An 18,216-nucleotide genomic window follows, 5' to 3' on the forward strand; every position below is an offset into this window, starting at 1 on the left:
ATGTGCTGTTAGTGAAAATACTGATATTGCGTCTGTACCACTGGATGCACATGCTAAACCAGTAGGTAGTGATGTATATGAAAATGCTGTGACTGTACTGGTGGGTACACCTCGTAACGTCGAGTGTGGTAATTGTGAATCAGGGAGTGAAGTTGAGGTTGAATGCTGTAACGAAAATGTTGTTGAGTTTTGTCTTGACAAAGAAGTTGAGACACATGTTTTATGGAAGAAAGTCAGATGATTATGAATAGGAACATAAGTAATGACTGGATGAGAAAAGAGGTAGCTGAGTTTGGTGTTAATGATAGAGTATCTTATGGAAAGATCTATAAAATGTTAATTCCTAAGGAATGGGATAATCTAAAATTTAAAGTGGAGAGGAAAATTGGAGAATTGTGGGGTGAACAGGTGATTAAGGATTTGTTTAAGGAAAATGCAAATATAGACTATGAGGATATGTATGAGTGTTCACGTAATTGATAGAGAGAGCATGGAAGACACTGAAGGATATGTGTTGGAAGAGACTGAACCAAAGACGGCAACCAATTATTAAAGTCAAAGTGGGAAATGTAGAAAGTATAGCATTATTAGATTCTCGGTCTAGTATGTCAGCTGTATCTGATCATTCCACCAGATAAGAAGAAGGGATTTGGTTGAAGTTGACCATAACTAGAGTTACAATGATTGAAACTGAGGGATGTAGCTAGCCAATAAAGGTGGAGATTTTATTAATTTTAAGATTGAGACTCAGTGTTTCGATATAGATTGCTTCGTGGTGCCTGGCCTCACTATGAACATTATTCTGGGGATGAATTTTCTTTGCATGTATCGTTGCAGTATTATTGTAACAGACAGAGTACTGGAATTTAATGATGGACGTAGCAGAAAAAGAGTTAAATTTAAAAATGAATTGACAGGAGGCAAAGCGATGGCTCACCTACAAAGGGAAACTGGGTATAGATCTAGAGCAAATAAATTATAAAATAAGCAAGATCAAACATTTGTCAAGGTAACTGTTGAGTAAATGTAAAGATGAGTTTTCATGTATAGCTAGGGAAGTAGTTGATTTTAAATAGCATATAAAGGTAATGCCCCATTAAGTAACTAGGGTTAAACATTTCACAATTTCTGTGGAAGATAAGGAAGCAGTAAGGGCCAGAATAAAGAAAATGCTAGATTGGAGGGTTATTGAGTTGGACAGGGGTCAGTATAGTAATCCAATTGTTATAGTCAAAAAGAAAGATGGTTTTGTTAGCACTGTATTAGATGCAAGGAGACTCAACAAAATAATTGTAAAAAGAATGACCAACCAGAAAACATGAGTGAACTTTTGCAAAACTTTAACAATATACAGCTCATATCTAGAGCTTTCTGGCAGGTGAGGTTAGCAAAAGACAGTAGGAAGTATACTGCTTTCTTATTTGAAGAAAGAACATACATGTTTGAAGTGGTTCCATCTGGATTACATATATTAGCGGCTGTGGCTATGTTTGTTAGGGCACTGAATCATGTACTTGGATGTGAGTTGTGTAGAAAACTTACTGTATATGTTGATCACATATTGATAACCAGCAGCCCATGGCAGGAACATTGCCAAATATTGGAGGAGGTGTTTAAAGATATACATAAAGGAGGGATGACTCTTAACCCGAATAAATGCGAATTTGTGGAGGCAGAATTGTCGTTCTTAGGTCATCTGTTAACTTCTGAGGGTATAGTACCTAACAAGGAGAAGATAAAGATTATTGCTGAGTGAAAGAGACCAACAAATAGTAAGAAACTGAAGTCATTTATTGGGCTACGTACATTTCATGGGAAATTCATCAGTGATTACAGTATGAATTCACCAAATCTATGTAGGTTTCTAAAAAAAGAGTGTTATCTGGAATTGGTCTGCTGGATATTATGAGGAATTCGAAGCTATCGAGAGCAGCTTAGTTAACAGTAAAGTATTGTACTATCCAGACATGTCATTGCCTTTCTGCATTACATCTGACAGTTCAGAATATGGTGTAAGATCAGTTCTGTTCCAGGAGAAAATGTCAGATGGAAAGCTAGAGAAAAGAAGTACAGCATTTGCAAGCCAGATGCTATCTAAGCATGAACTAATGTATGGGATACCAAAAAGAAGTTACTGGGTACGTTTTGGCTTCCAAAAATTTAGGACTTATCTGGAAGACAGGGTAGTTGTTGTCTTTACTGACCATAAAGCTTTGAGCTACCCCCAAGAATGTAAACTGTTGAATAATTGTTTAACGAGATGGGCTATGTTTCTGCAGAAATTTATATATGATATTGAGTATATAAAAGGGATGGACAACAATGTGTCAGATGCATTGTTCCAGCTACCAATCACTGAGAAAAAGTGTGAGGAAGAAACACAGTCTCAGAAAGAGTTCCAAATAATGTATATAAAAGGTGTAGAGAAAGAGGATGAGATGAAAGTAATCTGTAAAGATACGTGCAGGCTCCAAAATGGGGAACCAATACTGAAATTCATTAAAGTTATTTTGTGTGTAAATGACAGGAAAAAAAACCATTATTATAAGATTTATATGACGTAATATTTAGGCAAAAAAGTTTAGATAGGGAAGAACAGAAGCTGTGTTTCCCAATGAACAGGTAGAAAAATTAGTTAATTACATTCATCACAGCGATGAGTTACTGGCTATCAATTTTTTTGGACCCCTGCCAGCAGGTTGGTTACAAGTAAGAGTGTAGTTAATAAACTAGAAAAGGACTACATAGTGAATGTCAAATTGCCTGAAAAGATCTTATCAGACAAGGGAGCACAATTTACTCCCAGAGTGTGGGACAAATTTGTAGAAAGGGCAGGTTATCAGGTTACCACCCAGCAAGCAATCCTGCTAAGAGGTACATGCGGGAATTAGGTAGGTGGTGCAGAATCTACTGCAGCAAAAAACACACTATTTGGGTGGGGCATGTGACTGTATTTGAAGATCTTATGAATACAGCTAAAAGTAGTGCCACTGGTTTCTCTCAATACGAAGTGATGATAGGAAGAAAATCAGATAATTTGATAGCAGACAATATTGAGTTTCCTTCAGTTAACTTTTAACTGGACAAGAGAGGGAGACACTAGTTAATCAACATTTGCTAAAGAAGAGTTCTGAAAGAAGGAAGAAATATGGTGGAAAATACAGGACAGTTAAATTTAAACAGGGAGTCTTAGACAAAATTAAGGAAAAATCCAGTGAAACTAATGAGGAAACCAAAACAATTATTTGAATTGTGTCATGGGCCATTTGAAGCAACAGAGTGCCCACATCCCAATGTCTACAGACTAGTGTATCCAATATTAAAGAAACGTATGGGTCTGTGAAGAGAATACAACATGCTCAACTATATATTTGTTGCCATGTTGTATAGTTATAAGTAATTTTCGGTTTTTCTCATTGTTAAGTGTTCCTGGATGGTTTATACAGGGTGTTTCAGAAGGGATGGTCAATAATTCAAACATGGAAAGTACAGGCCAAAAGTAGCTAAAAAGCTCCAATAAGCACGGGTCCACAAATCAACCAGTCGAGATACAACACATTTTCTGTTGCGGTTCATCAGTGTCCAGGAACACGTGGCATCTCTAAACATTAAAGTAGGCGTTTGAAAGGTTGTCCATGCATCTAAATGCAACTTTGAACTTATCTCTAAAATGAGTTCCTAATCGTCTCAGTCAGTCCTGGGAATTCTGTAAATGCTGGAAGACTGCTTCAATCTGCAAGTGTAATTCGTCAAGAGACTTGACATTGTTAGTGTAGACCAGGCTTTTGGCATGACCCCACACTCAGAAATGGGATTTAAATCCAGAGACCTTGATGGCCTTCGGATGGGCCGTACTCTAACTATACAATGTTGACCATACATCTGAGTTAGAAGTTGGCGCAGCCATAAATGAAAATGTGCTTGAGCAGCATTATGTGTGAACCGTATATTCAGGCGTTGGTTCAGTGCGACATCATCATGTACACCTGGAAGTACAGTCAGCAGAAACCACATATACTACTGTCCGGTTAGTCTCAGTGGTAGGAAGTGTGGTCCAATTATGTATCCTAAAGATAATGCTCATGCAGATTGATTCACCATTCACAAAATTATTACACAAATTTTAGCATAGTTAGATATCTGAAAAAATTGGTATTATTTGACATTATGTGAATAGTGAGGTATGGTGCTAATTCATATACCAGTCAGCAGGAGAGTGAGATATGAAGCTGGGGTATGCGACGTTACAAGCAGCCGGTTTGACTGCCGCAGGATAGAATGAATCTGATAGGTTGGCTGTGGGCCGATGTGAAAGTCTGTTGGGGTGACCAGCTGTCAGATGGCTGTGACGGGGGGAACTGTATGAAAGAAAAGGTGCCTAAAGGGTCATGAGGCCCAGCAGTCATTGGGGTTTTTCTAGGCAGGAAGATGGTCACAGGATGAGTTAATATGGAGGGATCTGTGACTTGAAATGTCATCACTAATATAATTTTAACGAAAATACAACTCAATACAAGCATCCTAAGAAAAGCCAACAATAGTTTTGGAACCGTGCCACTGGGATGACCTCAATCAACATAAATCCATGCCTGACACTTTAATAGTTAAACAGTTATTGCCATTATTAGCATTATTCTTTATAGTAAATTGTAACAACTGAATTCATCGCAAAAGTCACACTACTGATACACCACACAAAGGAGGATAATGCCTGCAATATAATAAACTGATCACTTTTCTAATTAAAAACTATAAAAATGCAAACAATTATTTACATAAATACTGCCAAAGAGATACAAATGAAATTACAGCAAGAGTTTCTTTCCTTAATATTCCAACAACTTTCAACGTGTATTGAACTGTAGTTGTGATTTATAAAAAAGGTCAAGTTAGTGTTATGACTAGAGTACCAAAAGTGGTGATTTATGTGTCTGAGATTTGTTTACGATTGTTAAAATAATGTAAAAATGAATTTGTTAAGAGGCTGGAAAATGAATGCAAAGATTTTTATATGTTTCATCACAAGTAACTAAATGAAATTGTATTGAAAATTATGAATGGTGGTCAGAATGAAAGTATCTGCACTGAATCGAGGAGTGCTCATGTAACTTAACCTTTAAATAAGAGTGTGGGGCAGGGCTCGTGGTCTGTCTTTCGCCTGTTGTCTTGAGTATGAAGTGTTGGTGAGGTATTTCGTCTGGAGCAGATAACACTATGAGTGGTGTGTATCCTGCGAATGTTATTTTCATGTACCGGGACTTGTACACTGTGATTCAGTGCATGCTGCTGGGTATAATGGTACGAATGCACAAAGTAATACCAAAATTTGCACTGGTGATAGACGCTGTTCAGTTATTCAATGGGTTATTTGTTTGTGGCCACCATTTGCATGCATTGTGCTTTTCTAAGAAATAATTAAAAGGAAAGATGCTGTAACTTACCAAACGAAAGCGTTAGTATGTTGATAGAGACAATAAAAAACGCACAAACACACACACAAATTTAAGCTTTTGCAACACAAGGTTGCTTCATCAGGAAAGAGGAAAGGAGAGGGAAAGACGATAGGATGTGGGTTTTAAGGGAGAGGGTAAGGAGTCATTCCATTCCCGGGAGTGGAAAGACTTACCTTAGGGGGAAAAAAAGACAGGTATACACTTGCACACACACACACACATATCCATCCGCACATATACAAACACAGGCAGACATATGTATTTTCGTTTGTTGCTCCTGTCATCTACAGCTGTTTGACATGTAGGGTAGTGCATCAGCGGTAAATAAACAACAGGTGATGTGTGGCATAATGTAGCAGAGTGTAGCTGCTCCTGGCACATGAAATTGGTCAATATGAATGTGAAATGTGTCAATGGACCAAGGGCAGGAGGTTATTAAGCAAAAATCAGTAATAAAAGGCAACTATAATGATGACAGTCGTGTGTACTAAAAGGTGTGTACAGGTTATCTAATGGTGAACAGCAGGATGTAATGCTGCAAGATTATGATTGTAATGCTGGTGAGGCACAAGTGGTTCCCAAATGGGATACACTGGTACAGATGCTTGATAGTACTGGGGAGTAAGTAGGTTCACTTAAATCTAGAGTTGGTTCAGTTAAAACTAGTGTGGATTCGGCTGAGTCTGAGGCGAAATCTGTTAAAGGAGACATTGTATGTCCTATGCTGCCAATGTTAAATTATTGAATTTTGTGACCCATTACCTTGGCAACTTTTTAAGACACAAACGTACAATTTTCCGCAATTATTGAATGCACCTTTCTAGATACACTGAACTAGAATTATTCTAAAATTGTATTGTGGGGCATATCTTTTTTTCCAAACACTCAATTTTTTGACAGAATCTTGTAAATAAATGAACATAAAAACAAAACAACTCAGGATATTTTAATTATTGTAGTTCCAGATGTGTTGAATCTCACACTTGACATGCAATAAAAATTTCATGTCTTTACCATCAGTACTTTTTTTTAGAAGACGGGTCATTTAATGCAAAAAATGTAGTTCAGAGATACTGAGGTTTAAAACATTTTTTATTACAAATTCTTATACAGACTTACATTTCTGCGTTTTTTATTCACTAGAATTGCCCTGGCCCATAGTCTGTGTCTTCTTTAGTGTCACAACAGCCCATTGCTTGCTGCCTCCTTTTCCTTCTGGTTTCTTTTGTCATTTGCTGAGCAGCTAACTCTGCTTCACATACACGAAGCTCATCCAGTTCCTGCAGTCCTTTAGCTGTGTTCTGTCCATATCTTACCCCGAACTTCTCCAGAACCTTAAGTCTTTCATAGTTCCCACGATTAAAAGTTATTACACATCAAACACTGCTAACTTTAGACTCATAAGGCCAACAAATGTATTTTTAGGCACATGGCACCACACAACATTACTGAAGGACTCACTCACATTCTGGGTCTTCCCATGTAAACACTTCTTTAGTAGCTAAGGATTTGCCAAATCTCTGTAAATAAGTTTGATTGGTTCCATTACTGCCAAAGGAAGAGAATGTTTATGTGTAAATTCATGCAGGGTGCCAGAAAATTCAGCTTGCCTATATTTACACCCAGTGTTTGGTGGAGGTGGACACAAAGCATGACATGGCTTTTCATCGGTTGATATTTGATGAAAGAAAGTGCTCCACATAGCTCTTTTCATCTTCTCTAAATTGCCACAGTTATCTCTAATGGCCTACACTTAGTTATTTTATTTACATATGAAAAGCAATAGAAGTCAGCTTACTACAAAAATAGCCGATAATCACACTACTTTCAACAAAAACTAGTATCAAAAACAAAGGACTGATTTGTTTATTCTTAATGCCAATTTCTGAGACGTAGCAGTAGGCACAAAACAAAGCAATTCACAGCCTTCTAGACTGTGTAGTTCCCAAGATATGACTGCTCAACTGTGGCAATATATGCGTAGCCGCGAAATTTGACAGTCACACATCAACATTCAAAATATTATTTGAAGGTCTCACAATTGTCTGATTTTAATGTATTATATACCAAAATGTTCACTAAAGTCCGAAGTACATTATGGAGTAGAAAACAGAAAATGACAAATTTCAACGAATTTCACGTACAATGTCCCCTTAAGCTGGAACTGAATTCCATAAAAGCCAAGCTTAAGAAAGATATCAAGGCTATCACAACAGACAACATCAACAGAAATAGAGAGTTGGAAGAAGAGTTAGCCAAGCAATGTAAAGGCATTTGAATGTTTGTAGAACAACAAATTAATGCCACACAGAGTCATTGTTATGAGAATCATATTGTGATTAAGGTATAAGGAAGCAGTAATCACAGGAGGTAGAGAATAAGTGCATAAACATTGAAAAGTGTATTGGAGAAGAATGTAAAAGAAAATTAATAGTAGTGTTACAAGTGTGCATGTAGAAAGCTTTCTACATGCACACTTGTAACACTACTATTAATTTTCTTTTACATTCTTCTCCAATACACTTTTCAATATATATACATTCACGTGGGAAAAATATATGTAAAAACAAAGATGATGTGACTTACCAAACGAAAGTGCTGGCAGGTCGATAGACACACAAACATACACACAAAATTCTAGCTTTCGCAACCAACGGTTACCACTAAGGTAAGTCTTTCCACTCCCAGGATTGGAATGACTCCTTACCCTCTCCCTTAAAACCCACATCCTTTCGTCTTTCCCTCTCCTTCCTGACGAGGCAACCGTTGGTTGCGAAAGCTAGAATTTTGTGTGTATGTTTGTGGTTGTTTGTGTGTCTATCGACCTGCCAGCGCTATCGTTTGGTAAGTCCCATCATCTTTATATATATATATATATATATATATATATATATATATATATATATATATATATATATATATATATATATATTTTTTTTTTGTCTTTTCCTCTCCTTCCCTCTTTCCTGACGAAGCAACCGTTGGTTGCGAAAGCTTGAATTTTGTGTGTATGTTTGTGTGTCTATCGACCTGCCAGCGCTTTCGTATGGTAAGTCACATTATCTTTTTTAGATATATTTTTCCCGCGTGGAATGTTTCCCTCTATTATATTCATATCATTAATTTGAACCCAACAATTACGTTTGTTATTGTCACTGTTGCATTTCGAAATCTTTTCTGTCGTCTTTTTTTCTCTTTCTGTTTTTGCCAGTAAGTTCACTTTGTATTCATCTTCTCCTTTTTACCATAATCTACTATACAATTTTATCCCACCTACATATACTCAATAATACGTAACCCACTTCCAAACCATAACCAAAAAAAAATTTTTTTTTTCCGCTTTCAACACTACCGCTGCTATAAAATCCCCCGTTTCTAGTTCACAAACAGTTCCTTTCACCTATTAAACAACCATTTCGGCTAGTTCTAATGACTTTCGCTTTATTTCCATTTCCGTTTTTCCCACATCATTGATCATTTTTAGCCGCTTCCCACAGGTTTTAACGTCATTATTTCTTCGTCAAAACAATTGTTAGCCTCATTCTCATAATCTGCCACCACAAAACCACTCCTTTTAATACATTTACACGGAGTTTTTCGAAATTTTCCTGAATTTCTCCACCCTTTAACTTGTTTTGGTGGCAACACAACCACCTAACCTTTATGCACATCGTTGTCCACCAACCCAAGTTCACCACAGGATCAACACAGCCCAGCTTTAACCAACACTTTTTTCACACCAGATCTCCAGTTGCTTTCTAGTTCACCTTTATCTCTCCCCATATATTTTTATTTTCATTTTCATTTCAGCCTAATGTTACACTTTCCACCTTCTAATACCATGTCACCCTCACAACACCCCCACAACGACCCCATTAAGTTTTATTTACATTCCCTCCGCAAACATGCCTTCGCCCTAGCCAGATTACGCTCCCATATTTTATTTTCTCAGGCTTGTCTGACATTTGGCTTTACCCCCAAAAGCCTCACACTTAAAGTTCCCATCTCTGGCTGCAACCCTTCTTTCCATCAGTCCCTATACCAGTTCCAAACTGAACAATCCATTGCCCTCACCCACCTAATCCTTCACCTACACATCAACTCAGCCAATGAACACACCCGTCAACTCCTATCCTTAATAAAAGTCCTCAATCTTTCCTCTCCCACATCCACACCGGCTGTTCAGAGCATCCTCCTACAGGCCAACCGCAAATTAGAACAGCATGCCACCCTCCAACTCAAAAAACTATCCAATCTCCTGGTTTCCCACCTCCGGAAAGGCAACTCACTCACCCTTCACAACCTTTCCAGCAAACCTCAACCTCCTCTCATTGCACACAAACCCAGTCTCTCCCATCTACTCAATCTCCCACTTCCAGCTCCACGTCCTCCAAAACCTCAAAATTCCAATCAACACAATCTGGAACCACAACACCCTAATTCAGTAGTTAACCTTTCCTCCAAACCTCTCTCCCAATCCGAAACCTCTGTCCTATCCAAAGGCCTCACCTTCAGCCCCACTCCCAGATTCAACCAAACAGCCCTCGTCAAAGATTTACTGTCCTACACTCGTACTCTCTGCTGGAAATATCACTTTGCCATGAAGAAAAATGATCCTAATCCTACTCCTAATGATCCAACTCCCCAAGACACTATCCAAATTGAACCTTGCCTGGAACAGTACCGTCCTCCGTCACAGCGGGACCCACCTCCTCTTCCTCAAAATCACCCTGTCCAAACCTTCCAGGAATTTCTGACTTCCAGCCTTGCTTCTCAATCCTTCTTAAAAAACCTTAATCCTACTCCCAACATCACCACTGCTGAAGCCCAAGCTATCCGTGATCTGAAGGCTGACCGATCCATCATCATTCTTCCGGCGGAAAAGGGTTCCACGACCGTGGTACTTGATCGTCGGGAGTATGTGGCTGAGGGACTGCATCAGCTTTCAGACAACACCACATACAAAGTGTGCCAAGGCAATCCCATTCCTGATGTCCAGGTGGAGCTTCAAGGAATCCTCAGAACCTTAGGCCCCCTACAAAACCTTTCACCTGACTCCATCAACCTCCTGACCCCACCGACACCCCGCACCCCTACCTTCTACCTTCTTCCTAAAATTCACAAACCCAATCATCCCGGCCGCCCCATTGTAGCTGGTTACCAAGCCCCCACAGAACGTATCTCTGCCTACGTAGATCAACACCTTCAACCCATTACATGCAGTCTCCCATCCTTCATCAAAGACACCAACCACTTTCTCGAACGCCTGGGATCCTTACCCAATCTGTTATCCCCGGAAACCATCCTTGTAACCATTGATGCCACTTCCTTATACACAAATATTCCGCACGTCCAGGGCCTCGCTGCGATGGAGCACTTCCTTTCACGCTGATCACCTGCCACCCTACCTAAAACCTCTTTCCTCATTACCTTAGCCAGCTTCATCCTGACCCACAACTTCTTCACTTTTGAAGGCCAGACATACCAACAATTAAAGGGAACAGCCATGGGTACCAGGATGGCTCCCTCGTACGCCAACCTATTCATGGGTTGCTTAGAGGAAGCCTTCTTGGTTACCCAGGCCTGCCAACCCAAAGTTTGGTACAGATTTATTGATGACATCTTCATGATCTGGACTCACAGTGAAGAAGAACTCCAGAATTTCCTCTCCAACCTCAACTCCTTTGGTTCCATCAGATTCACCTGGTCCTACTCCAAATCCCATGCCACTTCCCTCGACGTTGACCTCCATCTGTCCAATGGCCAGCTTCGCACGTCCGTCCACATCAAACCCACCAACAAGCAACAGTACCTCCATTATGACAGCTGCCACCCATTCCACATCAAACGGTCCCTTCCCTACAGCCTAGGTCTTCGTGGCAAACGAATCTGCTCCAGTCCGGAATCCCTGAACCATTACACCAACAACCTGAAAACAGCTTTCGCATCCCGCAACTACCCTCCCGACCTAGTACAGAAGCAAATAACCAGAGCCACTTCCTCATCCCCTCATACCCAGAACCTTCCACAGAAGAACCACAAAAGTGCCCCACTTGTGACAGGATACTTTCCGGGACTGGATCAGACTCTGAATGTGGCTCTCCAACAGGGATACGACTTCCTCAAATCCTGCCCTGAAATGAGATCTATCCTTCATGAAATCCTCCCCACTCCACCAAGAGTGTCTTTCTGCCTACCACCTAACCTTCGTAACCCCTTAGTTCACCCCTATGAAATCCCCAAACCACCTTCCCTACCCTCTGGCTCCTACCCTTGTAGCCGCCCCCGGTGTAAAACCTGTCCAATGCACCCTCCCACCACCACCTACTCCAATCCTGTAACCCGGAAGGTGTACACGATCAAAGGCACAGCCACGTGTGAAAGCACCCACGTGATTTACCAACTGACCTGCCTACACTGTAAAGCTTTCTATGTGGGAATGACCAGCAACAAACTGTCCATTCGCATGAATGGACACAGGCAGACAGTGTTTGTTGGTAATGAGGATCACCCTGTGGCTAAACATGCCTTGGTGCACGGCCAGCACATCTTGGCACAGTGTTACACCGTCCGGGTTATCTGGATACTTCCCACTAACACCAACCTGTCAGAACTCCGGAGATGGGAACTTGCCCTTCAGTATATCCTCTCTTCTTGTTATCCGCCAGGCCTCAACCTCCGCTAATTTCAAGTTGCCGCCGCTTATACCTCACCTGTCTTTCAACAACATCATTGCCTCTGTACTTCAGCCTCAACTGACATCTCTGCCCAAACTCTTTGCCTCCTCAACTGACATCTCTGCCCAAACTCTTTGCCTTTACAAATGTCTGCTTGTGTCTGTGTATGTGCGGATGGATATGTGTGTGTGTGCGAGTGTATACCTGTCCTTTTTGCCCCCTAAGGTAAGTCTTTCCGCTCCCGGGACTGGAATGACTCCTTACCCTCTCCCTTAAAACCCACATCCTTTCGTCTTTCCCTCTCCTTCCCTCTTTCCAAACGAAGCAACCGTTGGTTGCGAAAGCTTGAATTTTGTGTGTATGTTTGTGTTTGTCTGTGTGTCTATCGACCTGCCAGCGATATATACAAAGGTAATGGGTCCTTGTAGTAACTCTTGTTGTCCAGTTTCATTTGCAGTTATTGAAAAGCTATCAACACTCTTGTACACTGGCATTCTGCTCCTTCTTCTATAAATCCTCCTCCTGTAAGGCATAACTGTGTGTATTGTGCGGCTGCCTCGAGTCGAATAAGCATGCAGCTGCCTCAGTAGCGGATGCTGTCACTGATAAGAATGGGCGCGACAGGAAGTAGCGCGCTGAAAATCCAACATGGCGACCGGAAAGGAGCAATTCCAGCGGACCGCGCTTAGTTAGAACTATAGCGCGGTCCTGCGAGTGTGTCTATATATATATATATATATATATACTTCCGCCTCAACTGACATCTCTGCCCAAACTCTTTGCCTTTACAAATGTCTGGTTGGTTGGTTTGGGGGATTAAAGGGACCAGACTGTGACGGTCATCGGTCCCTTTTTCCAAAAAATTAAAACCACCGAAAGAGAAGAAAAACGAACAGCAGGAAAAACGTCAGACGACACAGGACAAGAAATACTCCTACAGAGATCAGACAAGACAAATTAAAATCACACAGAGTGTGATGGTGGTTGGCCGACCATAGAGATAAAAAGGAAAAGCCAACCACCGAGAACACATTAAAAACTCAGCGTAAAATCGTAGGCCAATGGCCAGAATCAACACAAAAGAACAGAACAAACACTCAGAGTAAACAATAAAAACCCCCTGCCCGAATAAAACGTAAAACTAAGCCAGCCATAACAGGGTCATCAGATAAAAGGGCAGGGAGCGTATCAGGCAGCGCAAATGTCTGCCCGACCACAGCTAAAAGGGGGCAGGCCAACAAAATGTGGGCCACTGTCAAAGCCGCCCCGCAGCGACATAGAGGAGGGTCCTCCCGGCGCAGTAAAAAACTGTGTGTCAGCCGGGAGTGGCCAATGCGGAGCCGACAAAGGATGACTGAGTCCCTGCGGTTGGCTTGCACGGATGACCGCCACACAGTCGTTGTCTCCTTAATGGCACGGAGTTTATTGGGCGTGATCCGATCGCGCCATTCAGCGTCCCAAAGCGCAAAAACTTTTCGGCGGAGGACTGCACGCAAATCAGTCTCTGGGAGGCCAACATCCAGAGATGATTTACTCGTGGCCTCTTTCGCCAGGCGGTCAGCATGTTCATTGCCCGGGATACCAACATGACCGGGGGTCCAGACAAAGACCACAGAGCGGCCGCAACGGGCAAGAGTATGCAGGGACCCTTGGATAGCCATCACCAGACAAGAACGAGGGAAACACTGGTTGAGAGCTCGTAAACCGCTCAGGGAATCGCTACAGATAACGAAGGACTCACCTGAGCAGGAGCGGATATACTCTAGGACACGAAATATGGCGACCAGCTCAGCAGTGTAAACGCTGCAGCCATCCTGCAAGGAACATTGTTCGAAATGGTCCCCTAGAGTGAACGCATACCCGACACGACCAGCAACCATCGAACCATCAGTGTAAACAATGCCAGAGCCCTGATACGTGGCCAGGATGGAATAAAAGCGGCAGCGGAAGGCCTCTGGAGGGACTGAGTCCTTCAGGCCCTTTGCCAAGTCGAGCCGAAGGCAAGGGCGAGGAACACACCATGGGGGTGTATGCAAAGTGGCCCGGAAAGGAGGTGGAACAGTGAAAACCTGAAGCCCAGAGAAAAGCTCTTTGACGCGGACCGCGATTGTACATCCAGACCGGGGCCGACGTTCTGGCAGATGGACGACCGATCGCGGAAACAGGAGACGATAGTTTGGATGCCCGGGCAAACTTAGAACATGGGCAGCATAAGCGGCCAGCAAACGTTGGCGTTGTAACCGCAGTGGAGGGACACCTGCCTCCACTAGTACGCTGTCCACAGGGCTGGTGCGGAAAGCACCAGTGGCAAGGCGTATCCCGCTGTGGAGAATTGGGTCTAGCACCCGTAACGCAGATGGGGATGCTGAGCCATAAGCCAGGCTCCCATAATCCAGACGGGACTGGATTAACGCCTGGTAGAGCCGCAACAGGGTAGATCGGTCGGCGCCCCAGCGGGTGTGGCTCAAGCATCTCAGAGCATTTAGATGCCGCCAATATGTCTGTTTAAGCTGTCGGATATGAGGCAGCCAAGTCAACCGGGCATCGAAAACCACCCCCAAAAACCTGCGGGTCTCCACCACAGCAAGAAGTTCGTTGTCAAGAGAAAGCCGCGGCTCAGGATGGACCGTTCGGCGCCGGCAGAAATGCATAATGCGGGTCTTGGCAGCCGAAAACTGAAAACCATGCGCTGCAGCCCAAGACTGCGCCTTGCGGATTGTGCCCTGTAGCTGACGTTCAGCAGCTGCAATGCCAATAGAGCTGTAGTAAAGGCAGAAGTCGTCAGCATACAGGGAAGCGGAGACAGAATTTCCCACGGCCGCAGCGAGGCCGTTAATGGCTATTAAAAACAGGCAGACACATAAAACAGAACCCTGTGGCACGCCGTTCTCCTGGACGTGGGAGGAACTATATGAGGCTGCGACTTGCACGCAGAAGGTACAATACGACAGGAAATTGCGGATAAAGATCGGCAGAGGGCCCCGTAGACCCCATCCATGAAGCGTAGAAAGGATGTGATGACGCCATGTTGTATCGTACGCCTTCCGCATGTCGAAAAAGACAGCGACCAGGTGCTGACGGCGGGCAAAGGCAGTACGGATGGCCGACTCCAGGCTCACCAGATTGTCGGCGGCGGAGCAGCCTTTACGGAACCCACCCTGAGATGGAGCCAAAAGGCCCCGAGACTCCAGTACCCAATGCAAGCGCTGGCTCACCATCCGTTCGAGAAGCTTGCAAAGAACGTTGGTGAGGCTAATGGGACGGTAGCTGTCCACCTCCAAAGGGCTTTTGCCCGGTTTCAAAACGGGGATGACAATGCTCTCCCGCCATTGCGATGGAAACTCACCCTCGACCCAGAGACGGTTGTACAGGTCGAGGAGGCATCGCTTGCAGTCCACTGAAAGGTGTTTCAGCATCTGACAGTGGATGCTATCTGGCCCGGGAGCGGTATCAGGGCAAGCGGCAAGGGCACTGTGAAATTCCCACTCACTGAATGGAGCGTTGTAGGATTCAGAAGTGTGGGTGCGAAAAGAAAGGCTCCGACGTTCCATCCGCTCTTTAATGGAGCGGAAGGCCTGGGGGTAATTCGCAGAAGCGGAACTCATAGCAAAATGCTCTGCTAAGTGGTTTGCAATGACGTCGGAGTCAGTACAAACTGCTCCAGTCAGTGAGTGCGCAGGGACGCTGACAGGTGGCCGATAGCCGTAGACGCGTTGAATCTTGCCCCAGACCTGCGATGGAGTGACATGGAAGCCAATGGTGGACACATACCGCTCCCAGCACTCCTGCTTGCTTTGGGGTATAAGGCGGCGGGCCCGCGCACGCAGCCGTTTGAAGGTGATGAGGTGTTCAATGCAGGGATGTCGCTTGTGACGCTGTAGCGCCCGCCGGCGATCTGTAATCGCTGCAGCGATCTCAGGCGACCACCAAGGCACAGTCCGCCGCCGAGGGGACCCAGAGGAACGGGGAATGGCAGATTCGGCGGCAGTAACGATGCTGGTGGTGACCGATTGAACCACCGCATCAATGTCATCATTAGAGAGAGGCTCAATAGCGGCAGTGGAGGAGAAGAAGTCCCAGTCAGCCTTATTCATAGCCCATCTGCTAGGGCGCCCAGAAGAGTGACACTGTGGTAGTGACAGAAAGATCGGAAAGTGGTCACTACCACACAGGTCGTCATGCACACTCCATTGGACAGACGGTAAGAGGCCAGGGCTACAGATTGAAAGGAGCAGGTGCCATGCGCCACACTGAAGTGTGTGTAGGCACCATCATTTAACAGCGAGAGATCGAGCTGCGACAATAAATGCTCAACGATGGCGCCTCGACCTGTTGCCACTGACCCACCCCACAGAGGGTTATGGGCGTTGAAGTCGCCCAATAGCAAGAAAGGAGGCGGCAATTGGGCTACCAGTGCAGCCAGGACATGCTGCGAGACATCACCATCCGGTGGAAGGTAAAGACTGCAGACGGTTACAGCCTGTGGCGTGCACACCCGGACAGCGACAGCCTCTAAAGGTGTCTGGAGAGGGACAGACTCGCTGTGCAGAGTGTGAAGGACATATATGCAGATGCCACCAGACACCCTTTCATAAGCTGCTCGGTTCTTATAATAACCCCGATAGCCACGGAGGGCGGGGGTTCGCATTGCTAGAAACCAAGTTTCCTGGAGAGCAATGCAGAAGAAAGGGTGAAGGCTGATAAGTTGGCGGAGCTCAGCTAGATGGTGGAAGAAACCGCTGCAGTTCCACTGGAGGATGGTATTGTCCATTGCGGAGAAAGGCGTGACGGGACTGGGAAGGCAGATTACGCCGCTGGGTCACCTGCGCATCCGATGGAGCACCCGTGCAAGTGCTATCCATTGCGTCTGAGGGATCGGCGAGATCGAGGTCCTCAGCGGACGCAAGGATCTCCACCTCATCCTCAGATGCAGAGCTTTTAGGTAGCGGTGGAGTAGGTGCCACCGCAGGTGTCTTGGACTGACAGGTCTTCAAAGTCGTTTTCTCTCGCTGTTCCTTTGGTTGCCGTTGGTGAGAGGGCTTATTGGAGTCAGTCTCTGGGACCGAAGAGGATCGCGAAGCCCGTCGACCAGCGACCTGTGGCTTCTTCAGCCACTGGCTGGTGTCCGCTGTGCCGCTGGTAGGAACCTGGGAAGGCAGTGACCCAAGGGATCCCTTCCGAGCGAGAGAAGCCGAAGAAGACTTACGCTTCTCCGGCTTAGAAGTGGGGACTGGTGTCCCCGATGGTTTAGTGGGTGCTGCTCCCGAGGTAGATGGTGTGGGAGCAACAGCGAGAGAAGGGGCCCCCATTGTTAAGGGGGCAGGTGAGGTCCTCTGACTCTGAGAGCTGACTGTATATCTTGCAGCTGAAGGAGCTGGAGCAGGAGTGATAGTGGAGGCATAAGATGACATCATGCGCACGGGATGTAGCTGTTCAAATTTCCGCTTAGCCTCAGTGTAAGTCAGTCGGTCCAGGGTCTTATATTCCATGATTTTGCGTTCTTTCTGTAAGACACTGCAGTCCGGCGAGCAAGGGGAATGAGGCTCTCCACAGTTGACACAGACGGGAGGCGGAGCACATGGAGTATCGGGATGAGATGGGCGTCCACAATCTCGACATGTGAGGCTAGAAGTACAGCGAGAGGACATGTGACCGAACTTCCAGCACTTAAAGCACCGCATCGGGGGAGGGATATAGGGTTTGACGTCACACCGGTAGATCATCACCTTGACCTTCTCTGGTAAGATATCACCTTCGAAGGCCAAGATGAAGGCACCGGTAGCTACCTGATTGTCCCTCGGACCCCGATGAACACGCCGGACGAAATGTACACCTCGTCGCTCTAAGTTGGCGCGCAGCTCGTCATCGGACTGTAAAAGGAGATCGCGATGAAAAATAATTACCTGGACCATATTTAAGCTTTTATGGGGGGTGATAGTAACAGAAACATCCCCCAACTTCGTACAAGCGAGCAAGGCTCTTGACTGGGCAGAGGATGCCGTTTTTATTAAGACTGACCCTGACCGCATCTTGGACAAGCCCTCCACCTCCCCGAACTTGTCCTCTAAATGTTCGACAAAGAACTG

General features: G+C 44.5%; 1 protein-coding gene across 2 annotated transcripts in view; it reads right to left on the reverse strand.

Moving 5' to 3' along the window:
• LOC126236376 (guanine nucleotide-binding protein G(o) subunit alpha-like) overlaps positions 1–18,216 on the reverse strand; it is an 85,121-nt gene that overhangs the window by 10,390 nt on the left and 56,515 nt on the right. The window contains exon 7 of one of the 2 annotated variants that reach the window (XM_049945633.1): positions 6,608–6,973. The exons of the other annotated variant lie outside the window; for it this stretch is intronic. Within the exon in view, the coding sequence (XP_049801590.1) occupies positions 6,948–6,973 (26 nt within the window). The 3' untranslated portion in view covers positions 6,608–6,947. Of the gene's footprint in view, positions 1–6,607; positions 6,974–18,216 lie in introns of those variants that run through there. 2 annotated transcript variants of the gene reach the window in all.

This window comes from Schistocerca nitens, chromosome 2 (genome assembly GCF_023898315.1).
Source record: "Schistocerca nitens isolate TAMUIC-IGC-003100 chromosome 2, iqSchNite1.1, whole genome shotgun sequence".
Taxonomy (NCBI): Eukaryota; Metazoa; Arthropoda; class Insecta; order Orthoptera; family Acrididae; genus Schistocerca; species Schistocerca nitens.